This window comes from Sparus aurata, chromosome 6 (genome assembly GCF_900880675.1).
Source record: "Sparus aurata chromosome 6, fSpaAur1.1, whole genome shotgun sequence".
Taxonomy (NCBI): Eukaryota; Metazoa; Chordata; class Actinopteri; order Spariformes; family Sparidae; genus Sparus; species Sparus aurata.
In genome coordinates this window covers 7,570,623-7,594,046 of record NC_044192.1, presented here as the reverse complement: position 1 = coordinate 7,594,046, position 23,424 = coordinate 7,570,623, and the positions used below count along the sequence as shown (strand labels likewise).

The window sequence follows — 23,424 nt, the reverse complement described above, 5'->3', positions numbered from 1 at the left end:
GTCTACAGCTTTGTTCATCTGAGTGTTGAAGAGTTTCTGGCTGCAGTATACATGTTCCACTGTTACAGCAACTCAGTGGGCGTGAAGGACTTCCTGGGAGAAAGGTGGGAGTATAACACTGACTCATCCCTGGATAACTTCCTGATGAGTGCCATGGAAAAATCCTTAGAGAGTAAAAATGGCCACCTGGACCTGTTTGTTCGCTTCCTTCATGGCCTCTCTCTGGAGTCCAACCGCAGACTCTTCAGAGGCCTACTAGGTCGAACAGACAACAGTCCAGAAATAATCCAGAGAGTCATCAACAACCTGAAAAAAATTAACACAGACAAAATCTCTCCTGACAGAAGCATCAACATCTTCCACTGTCTTATTGAGATGAACGACCACTCAGTTAATAAGGAAATCCAAGAGTACCTGAAGTCAGAGAACAGATCAAAGAAGAAACTCTCAGAGATCCACTGCTCAGCTCTGGCCTACATGCTGCAGATGTCAGAGGAGGTTCCGGATGAGTTGGACCCGGAGAAGTACAGAACATCAGTAAAGGGAAAACAAAGACTGATTCCAGCTTTGAGCAACAGCGCAAGGGTTTGGTAAGTACTGATACCTTGTAGGGCCAGTCATTGTGGTATAGATGCACTGATCAACTGGCCAGGAACCAGAATCGGCTGTTTTCTCAGCCTGACTAGCTATGATTGGCAAAGCTGCAGCAGTAGGAAATGTTTGGTTTGCGGTAATAGTAATGTTATATAGCACGCTACAGACAATCACCTTTTTTTGTCTTCTAATATGTAAGACCAGCTTTTTAGTTGGTGAGAAAATGTGCTTATTGCGACAACCCTACTACTCGTTTTATTACTTTTGCATTACCTCACAACATCGCCTGAATGCATTCTCACGTAATTGCCAGTTAACAATATAATGTTAAACCTTACATATGCCGACACAGGGCTCCAAGTCTATATTTGAATGCTTTTGTTGTTTGTCTTTGCTACCAGCCATGATGGGGTCAACTAGTAATGTTTTTCACCTTGTGGAAATGTGGTCCTGGAGACACCTACTGTGGCGGAAATACTTTGGCATGGATTTATACGTACCCTAAGTCTTTGTCCCAAGTACTGAGCACTCGTTTAATAAAGAAGTAAGGACTACCGAGTAGTTATAGATTATGGAGTGTGAATGTCAGCATGTTGATGGGCTTCGTGTCTAGTGTAATCTCATCACAAGGTGGTCTAGTTTTTCTTGTAGCCCAATTTTCGTTGTTGTTTCTTTGCTTTATTTTTTGTTCAAGACGAAGGAGATGTTGCGTCAGCTGCACTGAAAAAGACTGATAAAGAGTTCAGTGATGTTTAGTTGACTTTGGAGGCAAAGATGGATGTAATGCATGTAGATAATGATGTATACAGTGGATTGACAGCAGCTTAATTATGGCCTCCATTCCTCCAGATTTGACTCCCTGTTTTATAAGACTGTATTTGTAGCTCAATTGGAAAATCCGCGTTAACAGAATGGGATAAAAGTATTGTAGACTCACCAGTGTTTTGTTTTGCCAACAGAGGGCCAATAGGTTAATTTGATTATTACCTCTGCCAAGAAGCTTAGTGTGTCCTTTTGTTGGTTGGTTGATTTGTTTGTCAACAGGTGTACAAAAAAACTATTTCCACAAAACTTGGATGGAGAATGTGTCTCTGCCCAGATTATACCCCTTTGCGCTTGGTTTGGATACAGGAATCTTTTGTCACTTTCTTCAACATTATGAGATAATTAATGTATCTTGATAAAAGAAATCAGACATGTTTAGGTGGTTGGTATTTATGAATGAGTGCAATTTAATGTAGATCCTGATAAAAACCTGTTATTATTCCACACCACAATGGATTATTTTGATTATGATTCCCTCTGCTTTGTTTTGTTGTCCTAGTTGTTGGATGATCTGATGAGCTTAAAGTATGATTTAGCAGATATGGGTGATTACCAATGTTGCCACAGTTACCTTGACAAAGTTATCCGATTAGTGATTACTGATTACTCTTTTAAAAAGTAACTTAGTTAATTTACTAATAACTTGTTTTTAAAAGTAACTAAGTTAGATTACAAGTTTTTTTTGTTTGTTTTTATGCCTTTTATCGGCTTTATTGATAGTACAGCTGAAGGTATGACAGGAAATGGGATGAGAGAGAGGGGGAGAGAACCGTGGCAAAGGGCGCCCATGCCGGGACTCAAACCCGGGGCCACCGCAGCGAGGACAAAGCCTCTGCACATGGGATGCCCGCTCTACCAACTGGGCTAAATGGCGCCCCAAGTTAGATCACAAGTTACTTTATTAGTTACAGTCAGCGTGGCCTTCAGATTTCTCTCCATCTCTGCACACTCCTTCTCCAGGTAGAAAGAAAAAGATGTTCATTGAGGCACGGCATTGATAGTAGTAGGGATCGTGTTTATTATGGCACCAAGTGAGGGCGAGTCAACTGTGTTTAAGTGCAGCATTTCCTCTATAACATACCGCCCGACCAACTTCTTCAACTCCCTCCTACTTGTTGTTTGGGTGGTGGGGGAGCTTCTGCAGACGTCGAGGCCGTGGCTTTGCTCGCAGTTCTCTGTTTAACACCACCTGGTAGGACTTGCTCCGTAAACTTAAATGTGCTGCGACTTCAAATTTGACATCGTGTTTTTGAAGCTTGATAATACTTTCACCAGCACAGAGTGTACAATGAACCTTAATATTCTCATCTTTAGCTGACTAGCTAAAGATTAGAGTAACGCGTTACTGGCATCACTGGTGATTACAGGAATATCAAGTTTGATATTAGATTAGGCTTGAATACATTTAGGGGACTGTTGGGTGAGGTATGCAGTCTACCGATTGCTGTTGTAGTTTCAACTCTCTTCATGAGCGATAACAGCTGTATTTGTGTTTATTTTTTCAGGGTGGATGACAGAAGAAACAGGGTTACACTTTCCAGCCAAAAAGGATGTGAGTAAAAGCCTGCTGTAATATCGTAAAGAAACTTAAACTGTTATTAAAGTTCTATACTGTTTTTGGAAAGATGATGTTGTGTAGCTGTGTTGCCTCACTGCAAGTATGTGTTGGGTTTGAGTCCCAGTCTTTGTAGCTTTTGTGTAATTGTGAATGATCTTGTCCTAATTTGGTGTCAGTCCCTTTGGTCTTGACATAAACATACTGTGTTTGTTCTTGAACTTTCAACTTGATTTCTTTCTTCAGTTTGACTGGAGTAGAGGGTTTGTCAATAGATAACAACAGGGAACATGGGTAGAAAGACAAGCTACAAAGGGCCCTGGCCAGCTTTGAACTGGGGACTTGGCTGTTAGAAGTTTATGAATGTTGGGTCACCAGGATTTCAGAAAATTTGACATCTGCTGCGTCTCTCATCCCCCAGATCCATCCACATCTGAGTCAGACCTCCCTGAGTTGTCCTTCAGAGAGGAGAGTGAGGCTGAAGAGGATCTGCCGTGTCCTGATGATCCAGAGAGGTCAAACCAGCAGCATCACACTGGAAAGAAGGTTGACCTAAATACAAGAAATAAACACTAAATTTGAAGAGGAAATGACTTGATACTAGAGAAATTATCTGTCCATGCAGCAAGATAGTTTTACTTGACAAGAAGTCTTAAAATAAGTTGTTTTTAGTCTAGAAATAATTATGCTCTGATACATGTTCAAAGGTTTGAAATAAGTAAAAAATTGTGTTTTTTTTAGATCAAATAACTTGAAATCATTCTTCCTATAGCACAGTTATAATTCAAATATCCTGAATATTAGTAAATATTACATTTTTTTTTTATTTTTTTTTTGCATTCTTAATTTTAGCACATTGACACAATATAATAGTCTATTTGCCAGCCCATAGGGCCCCATTGTGAACCCGGAAATGTTGAGTACACCAAAGTTTTATGTTAGAAATGTACAGTATGGGTCCCTAGCATTAAGAAACTGCTGGATGCTAACTTGCATATGTTGAGCAATTTTCATAATTGGCATTATTAGCATTAATTAGCATTAATTGCTTATATGGGCAATATTTCAGGAACTGCTTGGCCAATTTGGACAATATTGGCATGGTTTTGGGGTTATTTAGGATGCTGAATTCATTTCTGACATTTTCAAAATTCAAAATGGCAGTTTAAAGCAAAAGTGGCCATATTTCAACTCCCAGTGGGCCAATTTTGATGAATTTTGAGTCAATTTTGAAGTTTTAGCTGAATCTATAAAAATAAATTGTAGGATATTTATGAACACAATTATCCAAATGATGCAGAATATGTGCATTTTAATTCACAAAACGTTACACTCTGAGGTGACATTGGAGATAACAAAGGCAAGTACCATAAAAAAAATCAAAATGGAAGTTTAAACCAAAAGTGGCCATATTTCAACTCCCAGTGAGCTGATTTTGATTAATTTTTAGTCGATTTTGAGGTTATATGCTTAATACTTTGGACCTGCATTTCAGAATCAAGAGAGCACAATGTCATTGGTGTGTATTTTGAGACGTAATACTTCTTCAAATTTCTTCAGTTCTGCTCGCATTTTTTGGCTGCACAACTTTGAGTCATTGTCACTGTGGTTACTGCATCGGGCGGAATACTGGCTGAATGGAAAGACGGATAAAACAGAGCTTTTTATATTTGGATCATACCATCTCAATGCAGGTAAAAATAGAAAAATAGAAGCAGATAACCATTACAGTGTGTATATAGAGCATATCTCATTTCAAAAACGTTATATATAGACTAATATATAGCCAACTTCTAAACTGTCTCAGGGGGTGGTTTAAATTGTTAAAATATGGTAGGAGTTATTTTGTGTAAAATCCAGAGACTTAATCCACAGTAATTAATACATGAAGAGTTAATGTTACCACAACTACCTAAAAAAGTTAGCCTACTTTGCTTCATAACCCCAAACCTAATAGCTCACAAGTTCTGGCGAGCAGAAAGAGAGAGTGACTGGCTGTTGCAACAACAACATGCCTTAAAGAGATGCTGCCCTATTTCTTTGCCACCGCTCATCAGAACTACTCAAGATGGATCACATGGCATCTGCGCGACATTCTGCACCTTCCAGCTACTGCCAAGGATGACCTCCTTGCCGGAAGCCATGTGTGCCGCCACTCAGATGGTGCACCTGCAGTGACTGGAGATATGTTTGGGGAGGAGACATGCATTAAGCAAGGGAAGAGAACAGGAGGCATGAAGGGCATCTCCACCAACCTTGAGCAGGTTGCAGTGTGGATCCAATGTTTCGACATCTGCTCCCATCTCTCCAAGTGGATGAGATGTACAGTGATGCTGAAGAGTTGGAAAAGACAATGAAGCCCAACAGACACAAAGAAGATGGCAGGAGTTGGACACAGAGGACCAGAGAATGCTATGGGAAAACTCTCACTCTCAGTCACCAAAGAGACTGCTACCATTATCATAAATGGCCAGGTGGCGGATGTAAAGGTAAATGGTCTTGCATTGTTATAGCGCTTTTCCTGCTTACCGACAGCTCAATGTGCTTTACAATACATGCAACATTCACCCATTCACACACTGATGGAGGAGGCTGCCAAGGCGCAAACTGCTCAAGGACACTTTGGCATGCAGCTGGGGGAAGCCGGGATTCAAACCAGTGACCTTGCAAACACTAGACGACCACTCTACCTACTGATACAGCTGCCCCCAGGTGAATGGTGAAGGTGAATGTGCAAGATGCATTGAAGATCGGGCAGGACATGGGCACACTTTTCTCTTCATCGCTTCCTGGGGGATTTCATGGACCCATCTCAAATAAGGTTGTGACAATGAAATTCAAGACAAAAGGATTGAAGGTCAATGGGAAGATCATATGTGAACTTGTGGCGTTGTTTGCTCGGCTGCTGGTGGTGGGGAGCAAGAGAAGAATGGAACTCTCTACCCTCTTTAACTACAAGCTAGGCCTGGTCCCTGCATCGATCATTGATGAGTATGGATGCCTCAGAAGGAAAGTAACACTTTCTTATCGGGGGCGCTCGTGAGCAGGACATGGCGTAAGAAGCATTTTTCAGAGCTCCTGCAGAATTAACAATATTTATTCCAAAAAACAGCTTAAAAATACGTGAAGCTCAGCCCAAACGTTTACGAAAGACAACATAGGGAGGCAAACGGCCGAACTGCACGCAGAGCGTCGATTTGAATGGCGGAAAAGCTTCAACAATACAAGTACGGCGGCCAAGCTAATGCTAACAGCCAACGGCCTACTAGAACCACGAGGCAGCATACACCAGGTGTGCTAAACCAACCCTCGCCTACCCGGCCTGGAAACTCAACCATGGATGCCGAAGATATTAAAAAAGAGGTCTTATCCTCCTTAAGGGGAGAGATTTCTAAAATCATCAGGAGCGAACTAAAAAGTGCGCTGACGGATGACTTTAACGCACTTAAATCGGAGTTACAAGGAATGAGGTCTGAAGTCGCCAACAATATGAAAGCAATGCGGGCAGAAGTCGACCACATCAAAACAGACATACAGGATATGAAGGGTGGATTATCAACATGGTCCGACGAAGTGACTTCGCTGCAAGCCACGGTATCCAGCCTTAAAAACCAGGTGGCAACTCTTAAAGATCGATGTGAGGACATGGAGGGAAGAATGAGACGGGGCAACATCAGGATTGCAGGCATAGAAGAGCAACCGAACTCCAGCTCCCCAAAAGCGGTTGCTAAAATCATCAGAGAAGTCCTTCAGCTGGACCGGGATATAAAGGTGGACCGCTCACACCGCGCACTGGCTACCAGGAATCAAGGAGACCGAGAGAGGCCACGGGTGATAATCGCTAAACTACACTACGATGGAGACGCTGTGGAGATCCTACGAAAAGCCCGGGACGGAGCTCCACTGTCTTATAATGGACACCGCATTGCCATATTTCCCGACTACACCGCCAGTGTTGCCAAAGCTCGAGCTGCATTCACAGATGTACGGAAAGCACTTCGAGGTCGGAAGGAGATCCGCTACGGCTTATTCTATCCAGCCAGACTTCGAATCACACACCGGGACGAGGACAAGGAGTTCGTGGACCCCCAGAAGGCCATGGACTATGTGAAGAAAATCCTCCCAGCAACGGAGATAGATGACTGAGTGTATCCTTAACATATGTGACATTAACAGTAAGAACCGGTTATGATAATGACGAGTGACTCTAATATTACGAGCGATGTTTCTTTCTTTCTTTTTCTTTCTTTTCCCCTCTCTGTCGTCATACCGGTTCACTTGTGAAATTTCACATGGGATCATTAACAGTGCAATCTATATCTCATTTAACATACACCAGCATGCCCCATGAGCAATATAAGGTTATAGTAGTCCTCATTATTATCATTTATTCTAAGTTTCTTAAAGTAAGAGCAGACTACTTCCAACTCCTTTTCAGAGCTTGATTTTACAAGTAATTTATGTTTACAAAGCTGTAAAGAGCTGTTTAACTTGATATATTTACAATATGCAGGAGCCTGAATGAATGAATGATGATCATTTTCTTTTTACTTTCTTCTTTCTTTGTCTTAGCGCACCTGAAGTACAGTCCAATCCAATCTAGACTGTGCACACTTGCTGCTTACTTAGCAGTTAGGGACAAGGTCCCAAGTACTATCATATCTCTTAACTATAGTTATACCTGGTTCTGTGTTCTTGTTCTGATCCCTTTGTTCCCCAGGGATCCTGAGTTATATATAATAACAAAGTCATTCCCTCTATTCACCTACAGCACTATATTACTTGTTGAAGTCAAAAAACCTTTACGCAGCTGCAGCATCTACCTTTGTTTTGTCCACTCTTTTTGGTTGCATTACTTGATCACACTCCATAAAACTCATACATTAAGACATGGCATACATTGTGTTCACCGTCGCCTTCCGTTCCTCCTCAGAATCGAAGCAAAAATTAAAACTTTGTGAGTGATGGATAAATTAAAAATCATAAGCTATAATGTGAGGGGTCTTCATTGTCCAATTAAGAAAAAGAAGATATTAAACCAGCTAAGACAAATGAACTGCCAAATAGCATTTCTACAAGAAACGCACCTGTCTGACGTAGAACACGAGAAGTTAAAGTCATGGGCAGATAAAGTATACTACTCTTCTCACCGCTCAGGGAGGAGGAAGGGAGTTTCCATTCTTATACACAGACAAATAAATTTTACAAAAACCTTAATGCATAAGGATACAGAGGGGAGATATATTTTAGTTAATGGAGTAATTGACGGTGTAGAGGTGTCCTTAATAAATGTGTATGCACCCAATGAAGATGAGCCCGGATTTATTAAAACATTGTTTAATACAATATTACAGTATAGCACTGGCTTACTGCTACTGGGAGGGGATTTTAATTGTGTAATGTCTCAGCTAATGGATCGGCAACCGCCTTCTAAAGCTCCCCTCCCCAGAATGAGTAAAATGCTTAAATATCAAATTACAGAAGCAGGTCTGGTCGATATATGGAGAAGTAAGTTTTCGAGAGGTAGGGACTTTACCTTCTATTCAAACAGACATGCATCTTATTCTAGGATAGACTATTTTTTCACCCCAAGAGCAGATTTGCATAGGATAACAGACATTGAGATATTGCCTATCACTATTTCTGACCATGCACCTGTCTTATTGAAATGGGATATAGGACACAGACCAACAACTAAACAATGGAGGCTCAACACTTCTCTCCTTAATGATAAAGAATTTATTTCCTTTATTTCAGAAGAATTCAAGATATATCTAGATACCAATGCCTCACCAGAAATTAGCCCCCTAATATTATGGGATTGTGCCAAAGCATATATCAGGGGCCGTATCATATCGTTCACATCTGCGAGGAAAAGAGAGAGGGAGGCAAGACAGCGAGAATTAGAAGATGAAATTAAAAAGTTAGAGCATAAACATAAACAATCTGCAACAACTAGTGTCACCAACGACCTAAATGCAACTCGCAGACAACTAAATAGCCTCTTATCAGACAAGATTGAGGGATGCTTAAGATTTACAAATCAAAAATATTATGAATATGGAAACAGGGCAAGCAAATTATTAGCTTTTAGATTAAGAAAGCAGCAATCTTCAAATGTCGTACATAGAATAAAATCACAAGCAAATATGGCCACAAAACCGAACGAAATAGCAGGGGCATTTGCAGAATTCTACAAATCATTATATAAGAATACAGATACATGCGATGACGATGCAAAACTATCGGAGTACCTAAAACATATAAAATTAACTGAATTAACAAACTCAACAGCTGAGGAACTAGATCAGCCAATACAGGAATTGGAGATAAAACAGGTGATTTCGACACTTAAGAATAGCAAAAGTCCAGGTCCGGACGGATTTGTCAATGAATTTTATAAAACCTTTAAAGACCTGCTGGCACCCCTGTTATTAAAAGCATATAGTCATGCCCTAGAGTCCAAAACTATGGCACCATCTTGGAATGAGGCAACCATAGTCGTAATTCATAAAGAGGGTAAAGACCCCACCGATTGTCAGTCTTATAGGCCAATATCTCTGCTGAATGCAGATGTGCGTATATTAACAGCAATCTTAGCCAGACGGGTAAACAAGATAATTACTCAAATCATACACCCTGATCAAACGGGGTTCATCTCCGGAAGATATTATGGCGATAACATAAGACGTTTACTAAACATCATTTCCCATCAGAAAAATAAGAAATTAGAGTCAGTGATCATATCCTTAGATGCACAAAAGGCATTTGATCGTGTGTCTTGGCGATATCTACTTCAAACATTAAAACGATTCAAATTCGGCCCCAATTTTATAGATTGGATACAAACACTTTATTCTTCCCCACAAGCGGCTGTTAGGGTTAATGGATACAGATCAGAGAGATTCACACTACAACAAGGATGCAGACAAGGCTGCCCTTTATCGCCCTTGCTATTTGCTATTAGCATTGAGCCACTAGCCCAGCTCATTAGAGATGATAATAACATAAAAGGGATTATAATAAATAGAGAAGAACACAAAATATCACTCTATGCAGATGATGTCTTGCTGTATTTAAGAGAACCCATATCCACTATACCATATCTTAAGGAGCTCATCTCTAGGTATGGGTATTACTCTGGATATAAAGTTAATGTAGACAAAACAGAGGCTATGGATGTGAACAGTTTGGTTTCAGAAAATGTTAAGTTACAAAGTGGATTTAAGTGGCCTAGAGAAGGCATTAAATACCTTGGTATTCATATACCCCAATCCCTACACAATTTGTATGATGTAAACTACAATAAAATAATTCGGCACATTAGCAACGACTTGGAACGATGGTCCTCACTTCCGCTCTCCCTACTGGGGCGTGTGGAAAGTATCCGTATGAACGTCTTGCCTAGACTATTGTATTTATTTCAGATGCTACCAGTGGAAATTCCTAAAAGAACCCTTGATGACCTTGACAAAATGATATCAAAATTTATATGGCAAAAAAAACGCCCCAGAATTAGACTTAAAACTCTACAGTCACACTGCACAGATGAAGCCACTTATAGTATGGATTCAGAACGATACCTTTACACGATGGCTTAATATCGAGAAAAGTATGTGCCCAGAGTCTCTGGAAAACTTGGCTTTTTTAGACACTCCTACAAAAGAAATGGCGGACTGGACCAAAACCACTTTAAAAATCTGGAATAAAATACGGTCAGCTTTCGGGTTGCCAAAGGTACTCTCATCATTAACAAATATTGGACTTATGAAGACCTTCACTCCTAATAATTTAGATTCTGGTTTTAGGAAGTGGTCAGACCATGGCCTAAACTATCTGCACCAGCTAGTCAAGGATGACAATTTGAAAACCTTCGCACAGTTGAAAAATGAATTTGATCTCCCTAGGACAGACTTCTTCAGATATCTGCAGTTGAGATCTTTTCTGATGACACACAAAGATTGGGGAAAACTTAAAAGATCTACCCCTATAGAAAAGTTTCTCATTTCACAAATAAGTCATGGAGATAAGAAAATAATTAGTAAATTATATAATATATTCTTATCAATAAATGTGCATAACTCTGAACACATAAGATTGAGGTGGGAGGCGGAGATGAACAAAAACATATCACTCGACACTTGGAAGGAGATATGTACTGAAGCACACCTTGCCACAAACTCGAACACATGGAAGGAATTTAAGTGGAAAGTAGTTACCAGGTTCTTCAGAACACCAGCAATAACATCTAAGATGGGACCAGCACTTGGTAGCTCATGTTGGAGGAACTGCTGCACTGAGAATGCTAATCACACCCATATATTCTTGTTGTGTCCCAAATTGAGCCTATTCTGGAAGGATGTTTTTGATGCTCTCAGAGAGGTTTTCAAACGGGATATTCCACACACCCCTATAATAACATTATTGGGAGCAATTCCTGAGGGTATAGAAGGTAGGGATGTGAAATATCTCTTAAACATTTTGCTCACAGCAGCATTAAAATGTATAACCATCAGGTGGCTAAAGCCAGATCCTCCTACTTACAATGTATGGATCCAGAAAATATGGGACATTTACCAGATGGAGCAAATTACATATTCATTAAGACTTCAAAAACCTATTTTTATTAAACGATGGAAACCTGTCATAGCTCTGCTAATACAATAAGTTTGTAGCATTAGACTCTTGATCAAGTACACACATCACACATCACCATCGCATCATGTAATTTGATACCTAGAGTGGATTCCTTTCCCTCTCATTTAATTATTTCTTTATTTATTTTATTAATGAATTCCTTTAACAATATTGCCATTCTTTGTATTATATTCCATAATTTATCTTCCTTTACCTTTTTTTTTTTTTTTTGCCTCTTTCTCTTACTTTGGATCTGTGTAATTGATTTTATGTTTTATATGATGTTTTGTTGCGCTGCTTTAAAAATGTACATAACAGGGGAATGAATATGTCGTGTTGTCAAAATAAATAAAAATTAAGTTCTAAAAAAAAAAGAAGGAAAGTAACATGTCTGTTATTGTTCAGCATCTTGGAATCCGTGTTCCCAATGCCCACCTACCAGACGTTGTACTCGTTGATTCATCGCAGCTCATCTACCACGCGGTGTGGCCATCGTCACGCGCTGTGACAGACCTTGCAGCCAGTTTGGGGCGCTGGCTTGATTGCTACATCACCCGAATATTTATTATCTTTGACCTGTATGAGCAAGTTTCTGCCAAAGACCACAAGAGGCAGAGAAGAGCTGGGAAGAGCGCAACAGAGTACCAACTCTCACTGACAACCCCCTACCTGGTGGGTATCACATGTCACCTGCAGATGGAGAGATGGGATGGCACTGTTCTCAACATCAATTCGACAGAAGAGAATCTGGGTGAGCACTGTCGCTCCACCCTGGCTATGCACGCTCTCTCTGGGCGTGACACCACCTCCTATCCTGTTGGTAAAGGGAAGGTGTACGCGCTTAAGGCCATGACAGTAGTACCTGGTGACCTGCTTCAGTTCATCAGAGAGGAGGGAGCTACTGATTTGCAAATCACAGAGGCAGTGAGGCTTTTTTTCCCCTGGCTCTGTACAACCACAAGAAGTGTGCATCTCTGAACGGTGCCAGATATGACATAACCTGAAAGTGCAACCCCCCCCGGATGGGACAAGAAGGAAGGCGAGAAGGAAGTCATTATGCATGTCCTGGATTCAAGCCCTGTTGCTCCTCCTGACCTGTTGGACATTATCAGCTGTAGCTGCAAAGCTGCAGAGGCAAAGGATATGACAGTAAATGTTGCAACCTGCTCACATACTCACAACAAGAAGAGCAAGACGAAAAGAATGTAGTCTGAAGAAGAAGATGAAGACACAGCAGATGATGATGCTGATGATTAAGTTATTGTTATATAGTGCAGAGTAGCAGAAGTGCAAGGCACTCTTGCTTGATGAAAGTTTTCTAGTTGTAACACGTTGTGTAACTAGTGCAGATAGAGTCTTCTGCTTTGACAATTTTGGCTATACTTGTGTTTTAAAACCTGTTCCTGGACTCTTGTGTTCTACCTGTGACTTGTATGAAATGGCCTTTCTCTGTATTATTTAGCCATAGTCATAGTATTCTAGTTTGATACGGTACTTGCCTTTGTTATCTCCAATGTCACCTGAGAGTGTAACGTTTTGTGAATCAAATTGTAGATATTCTGCATCATTTGGATAATTGTGTTCATAAATATCCTACAATTTATTTTTATAGATTCAGCTAAAACATTCAATTCATTCAAAATTGACTCAAAATTCATCAAAATCGTCCCATTGGGACTTGAAATATGGCCACTTTTGCTTTAAATTGCCATTTTGAATTTTGAAAATGTCAGAAATGGATTCAGCATCCTCAATAACCCCCAAAATCATGCCAATATTGTCCAAATTGGCCAAGCAGTTCCTGAAATATTGCCCATATAAGCAATTAATTCTAATTAATGCTAATAATGCTAATAATGCTAATAATGCTAATTATGAAAATTGCTCAACATATGCAAGTTAGCATCTGGCAGTTTCTTAATGCTGGGGACCCATACTGTACATTTCTAACATAAAACTTTGGTGTACTCAACATTTCCGGGTTCACATTCCTGGCAAATAGACTATAAAGGCCAGGGAACAAGAAAATAAGTCACTAATTTAAGTGGAAATTTCTTAATACTAGTGGAGTATGATTATGCTGTTACTTGAAACAAGTTGGTTCATATTGAAATACGTATAGGCCGACATTTAAAACATGTCCTAAATATCAGAGCATATATCTTAAAACAATTTTAACAGGGTGCTACTGAAATCACAGGACTGCATGCAAGTGAAATTTCTGTCAGACTTATTAACCACTGAAAGTAGTGGCTTTCACATAACAGTCTTATTCTGTAGTCGCTCGGAGGAGCGCAAGGTGGTGGACTGCAGAGGTGCCTGCACAGTGGAGCGGAGTCACAGACAGGTCTTTACACATGAGATCACTGAAGACAAAGAAAGACGCAGTAAGAGTAAGATCTAGAAAACACATGAACACGATGTCAACTGAGCCATTTCCTGTGTGAGGTAAACGAAATCATCTGGCAGCAGGTTGCGTGAGGATCCGGACTTTAAAGCGGCGCTGATAATGAACCTGCTGCAGGTGCGTGTGTGGGAACTCCGTCCTGTGACCGCAAAACTCCACCTCTGCAAGCAAACAAACACAAGCACAAAAACACAACACAGACACTGCAGCCATAGATCATGACAAAAGCCCTTTGTATGATCAAACAATTTACCTCAAATGTTCTCTATCTAATTTGGCTTGTTTTAGTAGTAAATTATGTCATTTTAATTATTCCTGACTAACTGAGGCATTAGAAAAAACATATGCTCAATTTAAGAATATACTGTGAATTCAGCTAGTAAATAACTTTAAAACAAGATTATTAATCCCATATTTCTAAATCTGTGTTTTTAAATCTTGGCAAGCACAGAAAAAATTGCAGTGCAGCTTCTGTGTAGAGAGGCTCAAAATACAAATGTCAGTTTGTCACATTTTTAGACATTTAGGCTTTCTTAGTTTCACTCCAGTCAGAGTTCAGTTTTCTTGACCTCCTGCATTCTGTCCATCACAGTCCTGCAGGCTTCACTTGTGCAGGATAATTCCACTGAATGATAATAATATTTTTTACATGGGATAATAAACTGATGAATAAATGTTAAGGACTGAATATTGACTAAACTGTACATAACTGGGAGAGTTGAGCTTCAGTCTTTGCGCCCATATCAATGTGTTTTAATTAACTCTCCCGTCCAGTTTAATTAACTAATTTTGTGACTCTTTTTTAATTTTAGGACCAGCAACATTTCCAACCTGAACTACTAACTGAGTCTGGAAAGACGTCATACAGGTAACAAAACATCAAATTCTCTATAAGGGATGTACTACAGAACAAGTTTAGCGAGACACGTTGAATGTATTCTGTGTCACAAACCTGGCTGGCATTTAATCTAGAGAGATCAGAAATGCTAATTTAATATACAGACATAATCTGGTCCAGATTATTGACCTCAATAAATCCTGCAGAAAATCTGATCACATATATTGTTTTATTTTATTCATGAGGTTGTTCTTGCTCTTACTGAACTACAAAATGTATTCAGTGTTTTCTATGCGGTGGGTGCTGAAAGCCTGAAAGCTGAATTTTCCCAGTTCAGTCTGGATCTTTTTCGGAACAACCAGTCGCAAAACATTAAGAGGACGAACACTGTGATTTGTGATTGGCCCTTGCTTGCTATAAGAGAAATAATCTAAAGTCACAAAAGAAGATCAAAAGTTCACTTTTATAAATCAGTGTCCTACGATGACAAATTGAATGTAGTGTAATTCCTCCAAACCAGAACACTTCTACTGTGAATGATCATTGTCACTTGAGCCAAACTAGTGAAAGAGAAATGTATATATATAATTAAACTCTCTCACTAAGATTTTCTCTCTTTTCCCTCCAAGGAAGAACACAGTGATCAGCTCTCCAGAGTATTATCAGAGGTACAAGATTGAAGCCCGGAGTCTGGAGGCTGAGATAGAGTTTCACCGCCGGCGCTTAACTGAGCTTCAAAATGATCTTAAACAGATCAAACGAAGCAAAAAAAAGATGAAGGTAGATTCTCTAAAAGATGCACACAAATCTATTCTTTGTGCTCCATAATACCTTGATTAAATAGTGCACCATTATATTTACTAGTTCCGTTTTATTCATGTCATTTTTGTGTCTCCTCTTCACTGACAATCCATCATCAGTAACTTCAGGTGTATTGGAAAATAAAAAATCACTATCAACTATCTTGATCATCATATGTCTGAGTACATTATCAGATTGTCACTGTGCTTTTTCATATGCTTTTTAGACTTATTCGGACTATAATCAAGAGAGAGAACGCCTTGAAAATCCACTCAACAAACTGGGATGTTTAAAGAAAAGTATTGTCATACCCAAACAATTTGGTCGTATTCGAGTCTCGTCACTAAGCAGACATCCAGGCAACGTCAACAAGGCTCCACCTGACAGACCTGAACAACGTGAGTGAAAGCCTGCCGTAATATTGTGAAGGAACTTAAACTATTATTAAAGTATGACTGTATGGTTGGCTGATGTGTGTTAATGACACTTGGTAATTTCAGCAGCAGTGTTGTTTTCTTTTCTGTTTTAAATGTTGGGAATGATGATGTCTTGTATTTGTTTTGCCTTGATGCAGGATTCAGCCCCCCTATAATATAAGGGGTTGAATCTCTGTTTTTCTCTCATACAGTATGGACTTGTTCTTAGATTTGTATTGACCCACTTTCGACCTTGTCTTGACATAAACATACCTGCACTTTGCCTTAAACTTTTTACTTGATTTTCCACATTTTGGCTTTATTAAAGGGTTTGCCAATAGATAACAACAGCTAATGTGTGTAGAAAGACAAGCTACAAAGGACCCTGACCAGCTTTGAACTGTGGACTTGGCTGTTACAAGTTTATGAATGTTGGGTCACCAGGATGTCCCAAAGTTTGACCTCTGCTGTGTCTCCCATCCTCCAGATCCATCCACATCTGAGTCAAACCTCCCTGTGTCTGAGGACATCAGAGAGGAGAGTAAAGAGGATGAAGAGGATCAGCCGTGTCCTGATGATCCAGAGAGGTCAAACCAGCAGCATCAGCTTCTGTGTGGAGAGGTTAAAAATACAAATGTCAGTTTGTCACATTTTTAGACATTTAGGCTTTCTTAGTTTCACTCCAGCCAGAATTTAGTTTTCCTGACCTCCTGCATTCTGTCCATCACAGTCCTGCAGGCTTCAGTTGTGCAGGATAATTCCACTCAATGATACTTATATTTTTAACAAGGGATAATGAACTGATGAGTAAATATTAAGGAGTGAATATAGACTAAACTTTGCCCCCATCTCAATATGCTTTAATTGACTCTCCCGTCCAGTTTAATTAACTAATTTTGTGACTCTTTTAATTTTAGGACCAGCAACATATCCGACCTGAACTACTAACTGAGTCTGGAAAGACGTCATACAGGTAACAAAACATCAAATTCTCTATAAGGGATGTACTACAGAGCAAGATTAGCGAGACACGTTGAATGTATTCTGTGTCACAAACCTGGCTGGCATTTAATCTAGAGAGATCAGAAATGGTAATTTAATATACAGACATAATCTGGTCCAGATTATAGACCTCAATAAATCCTGCAGAAAATCTGATCACATATATTGTTTTATTTTATTCATAAAGTTGTTCTTACTCTTACTGAACTACAAAATGTATTCAGTGTTTTCTATGCGGTGGGTGCTGAAAGCCTGAAAGCTGAATTTTCCCAGTTCAGTCTGGATCTTTTTCGGAACAACCAGTCGCAAAACATTAAGAGGACGAACACTGTGATTTGTGATTGGCCCTTGCTTGCTATAAGAGAAATAATCTAAAGTCACAAAAGAAGATCAAAAGTTCACTTTTATAAATCAGTGTCCTACGATGACAAATTGAATGTAGTGTAATTCCTCCAAACCAGAACACTTCTACTGTGAATGATCATTCTCACTTGAGCCAAACGAGTGAAAGAGAAATGTATATATATAATTAAACTCTCTCACTAAGATTTTCTCTCTTTTCCCTCCAAGGAAGAACACAGTGATCAGCTCTCCAGAGTATTATCAGAGGTACAAGATTGAAGCCCGGCGTCTGGAGGCTGAGATAGAGGTTTACCGCCGGCGCTTAACTGAGCTTCAAAATGAGCTTAAACAGATCAAACGAAGCAAAGAAAAGAAGAAGGTAGATTCCCTAAAAGATGCACACAAATCTGTTCTTTGTGTTCCAAAATACGTTGATTATAAAGTGCACATTGTATTTACTAGTTCTATTTTATTCAGATCCTTTTTCTGTCTCCTCTTCTCAGACAATCGTCAGCTATGTCAAGAGTATCTTGATCATCATATGTCTGAGTACATTATCAGATTGTCACTGTGCTTTTTCATATGCCTTTCAGACTTATCCGATCTATATTCAAGAGAGGAAACGCCTTGAAAGTCCACACAACAAACAGGGATATTTAAAGAAAAGTATTAACGTGTCCAAACAAAATCGTCCTATTCAAGTCTTGCCACTCAGCAGCCATCCAGGACCTGAACAACGTGAGTGAAAGCCTGCTGGAATATCGGAAAGGAATTTAAACTGTTATTAAAGTATAACTGTAAGATTGGCTGCTGTGTGTTAATGACACTGTAATTTCAGCAGCTGTGTTGTTTTCTTTTCTGTTTTAAATGTTGGGAATGATGATGTCTTGTATTTGTTTTGCCTTGATGCAGGATTCAGCTCCCTATTAGGGGTTCAGTCTCTCTTCTTTGTCAATTTTCTTTAATAACACAGTATGGACTTGGTCTTAAATTTGCATTAACCCCCTTTCGACCTTGTCTTGACTTAAACATAACTGCAGTTGGCCTTAAACTTTTGACCAGATTTTCCACATTTTGACTTCATTAAAGGGTTTACCAATAGATAACAACAGGTAAATGTGTAGAAAGACAAGCTACAAAGGACCCTGACCAGCTTTGAGCTGTGGACTTGGCTGTTGGAAGTTTATGAATGTTGGGTCACCAGGATGTCTGAAAGTTTGACCTCTGTTGTGTCTCCCATCCCCCAGATCCATTCACATCTGAGTCAGACCTCCCTGTGTCTGAGAACATCAGAGAGGAGAGTAAAGAGGAAGAAGAGGATCAGCCGTGTCCTGATGATCCAGAGAGGTCGAACCAGCAGCATCAGCTTCTGTGTGGAGAGGCTCAAAGTCCAAATGTCAGTTTGTCACATTTTTAGACATTTATGCTCTCTTAGTTTCACTCCAGCCAGAGTTTAATTTTCCAGACCTCCTGCATTCTGTCCATCACAGTCCTGCAGGCTTCAGTTGTGCAGGAAAATTCCACTCAATGATAATGATATTTTTAACAAGGGATAATTAATTTAATAAATATTAAAGTGCATATAGACTAAACTGTACATAACTGGGAGAGTTGGGCTGCTGTCTTTGCCCCCATCTCAATGTGTTTTAATTAACTCTCCCGTCCAGTTTAATGAACTAATTTTGTGACTCTTTTAATTTTAGGACAAGCAACATTTACAACCTGAACTACTAACTGAGTCTGGAAAGACATCATACAGGTAACAAAACATCAAATGCTCTATAAAGGATGTACTACAGAGCAAGATTAGTGAGAAATGTTGAATCTATTCTGTGTCACAAACCTGACTGGCATTTAATCTAGAAAAATCAGAATGCTAATTTAATATGCAGACATAATCTGGTCCAGATTATTGACCTCAATAAATCCTGCAGAAAATCTGAGCAAAAGTATTGTTTTATTTAATTCATAAAGTTGTTCTTGCTCTCACTGAACTCCAAAATGTATTTAGTGTTTTCCATGCGGCGGGTGCTGAAAGCCTGAAAGCTGAATTTTCCCAGTTCAGTCTGGATCTTTTTCTGAACAACCAGTTGCAAAAAATCAAGAGGACGAACACTGTGACTTGTGATTGGCCCTTGCTTGGTATAAGAGAAGTAATCTAAAATCACACAAGATGCATCAAAAGTTCACTGTTATAAATCAGTTTCCTACAATGACAAATTAAATGTAGTGTGATTCCTCCAAACCAGAACACTTCTACTGTGGATTATGTTTTCATGCTTGGTCCTGATTTGCTAAAGTCTGATCAGTGTCTTGGCATTTATCACAGATTATATTCAGTGAATGAAAGTAAACAGATTACAACATATACCTCAATATGTGATTGTCACACCTGTTTGAAATCCTAGATTAGAATATTTGAAAATGTTTGATCAAGGTTAAGGGCTCAGAATGTGCAGTGAAATGTTCTTTTAACATACACAGACTCTGAAAAAGCCAGGCTGGGTTAACAAAGCAAGTTGATAAACTCTAATTATTATTACAGAATATTTATGTATTTACTAAAATTTGCAGTGAACTTCTGTCTGTTGGACGATGGAATGGTTGTCAGTGTGAGCAGTGTGTCTAAAACACGACGTGTAGGATAAATAAGAAAGAGTATCTGCCCATCACCGGATCTTTTAACGGCAGTCTGGCTTGTTGCTAACAGCTCCTCTGTGTCCTACAGGTTCAGGTGTCCTGGTCCAGGTGTGTTCCAGTGTGAAGCGACTGGACTGGTGTTTGTTATGGTTCAGGAGGCGGAGCTGCTGTACAGGACCGTCCAATGGGATGAGAGCCTCCTCAGATCAGCTGGCAAGATGGCTGCAGGGCTGCTGTTTGATATCAAGTGTTCAGAGGAAGCTGCTGTCTGTCAGCTCCACCTGCCTCACTGTGAAGTTATGGATGGTAAGGACTCCACAACAGGGCCCTCTCAACCAAAGGTCACAAAATCCATAGAATTTATCATCTGGAGATTATTCGCGTTATTTAAAAAAAACTGTATTTCTTTGTTTTTCTTTTACTTATTTTGCTTTCCATTTATTGGTAATTTGGACCAGCAGTTTCTCCAGGCACAACAATTTATTCTCCCCTTGTAGGAGCAAAGGCACAGTCTGTCACCGGCTTTCCATCGTCCATCACTTAATATGTGTTCAATAAATTGCTCAACCTGGACAACAGTTGTACAAAAGATCAGCTCAATGTTCTGGGAAACTCTATAAAACAACTACTATAATGTAACTATAAATTGTAATGAGTAAAAGTTCACATTTCTGTGTTTTCACAGCTCCGCTGCCTGAAGGTCTGCTGTCTGTCGTCCACATCACTGATGATGGAATGAACTTCATCGAGCCGCTGGAGATTACAGACACTCATGTGGTTGTTACAGTCTCTCACTTCTCTGCCTTTGGCATAGTGAGGAAATTTTTTAAAAGCTTGTTGAACAGCAACGACATAAGACCAGTTAGCGGCAAAGTCCTGCTGTTCCTCGGACAACCAAACCCAAAAACAAAGAGACAAAAACTCAACGTGTTTCTCCTCCCGAGGAACATCCATCTGGACGAGGTAAAGCTCCGTGTTACAGCTGTCAGTCCAAACTTGTCTCTTAAAGAAGACCTAACCAATATGTCTTAAAACAGTAATATGTTCATATGAACACTGATAAGCCTGTTCTTGCTGTAATGATTTCTCCTGTTCATGCTGGATGTTAAGAGATCCGCACCTAATGTTTTTTCAATGGAAAAGAGAGCTCGCTCTCTTTAAATCAATCAAACAGGGAAACACAGAGAGGAAATTTTATGCAGAACAACTTGTCGTGTTATTCAATCTTGTTTTGATAATGGATCATTAAAATAATTTGCCATATTCACTTCAGAGCAAGCAGCTCTTATCTGCTCTCATGTCTTGAATATCTTCTGAAGTGAGTGTATCTAGATGTTTAATATTTTCTTTATTTTTTAATCAATTTATTAGTATTGAAGAAAGGATTGTTCAGAAACCAGTATTGAAGTAAAGGTACCACTATCGAGAGTGTTTTGAATGATTCCCAGGCCTAGTTGCAGCCCCACTCTGCTGATGCAGTGAATGTGGGTACTTGCTGACCTACAAATACACAGATACTGATTTATCTGTAATGAGATATAATAGACCTGTTAATGTCAGGTTCTACTGAGGAGAAACTGTTGAATTGTTAAAATGTTCTGATGTCTCTTCAGGTGAGCACACAGCAGCGATATTCAGAGAACATCCAGGTTCCTTCAAAATGTGAACTCATTGAAGATCAGAGTTACACTCTTCACTGTACTCAGGCCATTAAAATACAGCCTCCGGTGAGAATTTGAAATAAAAGACTTTGTTAGTGCTGCAGCATGTTGACACGATTCATCTTTGAACACTTTAACGATTCTGACACTTTTTTTTTTTTCAGAGTGCAAAGTTCAACATGGAGTTTGGACCAAATTACGACCCGACATTTGAGGTCCGCCTGCCGACGACCACAAAAGAAGTGACTTTAACAGTCAAAGATCGTGGACAGCTGGTGGTCTGGGAGTATGACCTTGATCTGAACGGTAAGACTTCATCCACCTGATGGAACAACAGAGATGAATAGAATAGATTTGAACCGGTGATGTTGAAGTGTTCTGCATCTCTGAAGCATTCAAATCCAAAAGGATGCAGTGAACAGACCAGAACAGACCTCATTAATATTTGGTGCCGATCCAGATAGAGGAATGTTTTCCTCACTTTCTTTACCTTTGATGGAGAGTTTTTCAACATTTTGTTAATTTATGTGGGAATTATCCATGAACCTTGATGGCTAAATCTGGTGTATTTAGGTGGCTGGAATTTCAGTTCGAACTTTAAAATGTTGTACTTTCTTAGAGTTTGCTTTCAAAGTGATGATGGTTTTTAAAAGTTTTATCTTTGGGTATCTTCCAGATTCAACAAGGAGAACTGCACAGATGAACGTCTCAGCAAAAGACTATGTGCTTGCAGAAAAGAGGCTGAGGTCTGTTAGGATGCAGTTTATAAAGCGAGTGTCTGGACCTGTTCTGAACCAGCTTCTGGATAAACTTCTTGATTTGGACATTATAAATGATGAAGAAATGCAGTCAGTCAAAACACAATCGACCACACAGGATAAAGCACGAAAATTGATCGACACAGTTCCAAAAAAGGGAACTGTAGCCAGCTCGGTCCTGATCGCTGCTCTCCGTAAGGCGGATCCAACTCTTTCCAGCCAGCTGAAGTTAAGCTGAAGAAAAATCATGAAACGTGTGTGATGATGAATCTTTATAACAGCTGGCTGTTTAAGGGTGTTTTCACACCTAGAGTCTAGCTCATTTTATCAGGACCAAAGAGGGCAAAAATGCACTTGAATGCTTGTAGTTTGTATATTCAAGTTGTTCGGTGTCACAAAGAGCTCAAGAGGTAACTGATCATGAGCTTTATTACTGTTGTTGGACTGTAAATCACGTTATGAATAACATCTAACAGGAAGAGACGAAAAGGAAGCAGCTTGAACAGGATTCTGGGCTTTTCACTGTGGGATCACTGAAACATACTTTTAGTAGACTTAATAAATCAACAAAGTAAACAGAGTAGGATAAAAGAGCAGCAGTTTTAACAGCTTCTCACCTGCTCATCAGGGAAAATAAAAATATATTAATAAAATGATTCACGTCAGGAGAGTCTCAGAAAATCCCACACAAATGCAGTGAGGCTTGCACTGAATCAGTGTGTAAATGCAGGTTCAACACTGTTTATAAATGTAACAGTTCAAATGATGTTTTTGATGAAAATTGTAAATACTTTTAAATACATAGTATATTTACATATTTCTGCTACATTTATATAAAACAAGGAAATATTTCGCTTGCATCAAAAACACGTTTTTACCTTTTTTATTTTTTTATATTTTTACACAAAGATGTTTTTTATTGTGTGTATTGAAATGTTGTCGTTTTTT

The 23,424-nt window shown here is 39.4% G+C and overlaps 1 protein-coding gene across 1 annotated transcript in view; it reads left to right on the top strand.

Moving 5' to 3' along the window:
- Nucleotides 1-23,424, top strand: part of LOC115582861 (caspase recruitment domain-containing protein 8-like) — a 57,420-nt gene extending 33,996 nt beyond the window's left edge. The window contains exons 12-15 of the mRNA XM_030419086.1: nucleotides 20,743-21,020; nucleotides 21,671-21,784; nucleotides 21,883-22,024; nucleotides 22,395-23,424. Coding sequence (XP_030274946.1) covers nucleotides 20,743-21,020; nucleotides 21,671-21,784; nucleotides 21,883-22,024; nucleotides 22,395-22,714 — 854 coding nt within the window. The 3' untranslated portion in view covers nucleotides 22,715-23,424. The remainder of the gene's footprint in view (nucleotides 1-20,742; nucleotides 21,021-21,670; nucleotides 21,785-21,882; nucleotides 22,025-22,394) is intronic.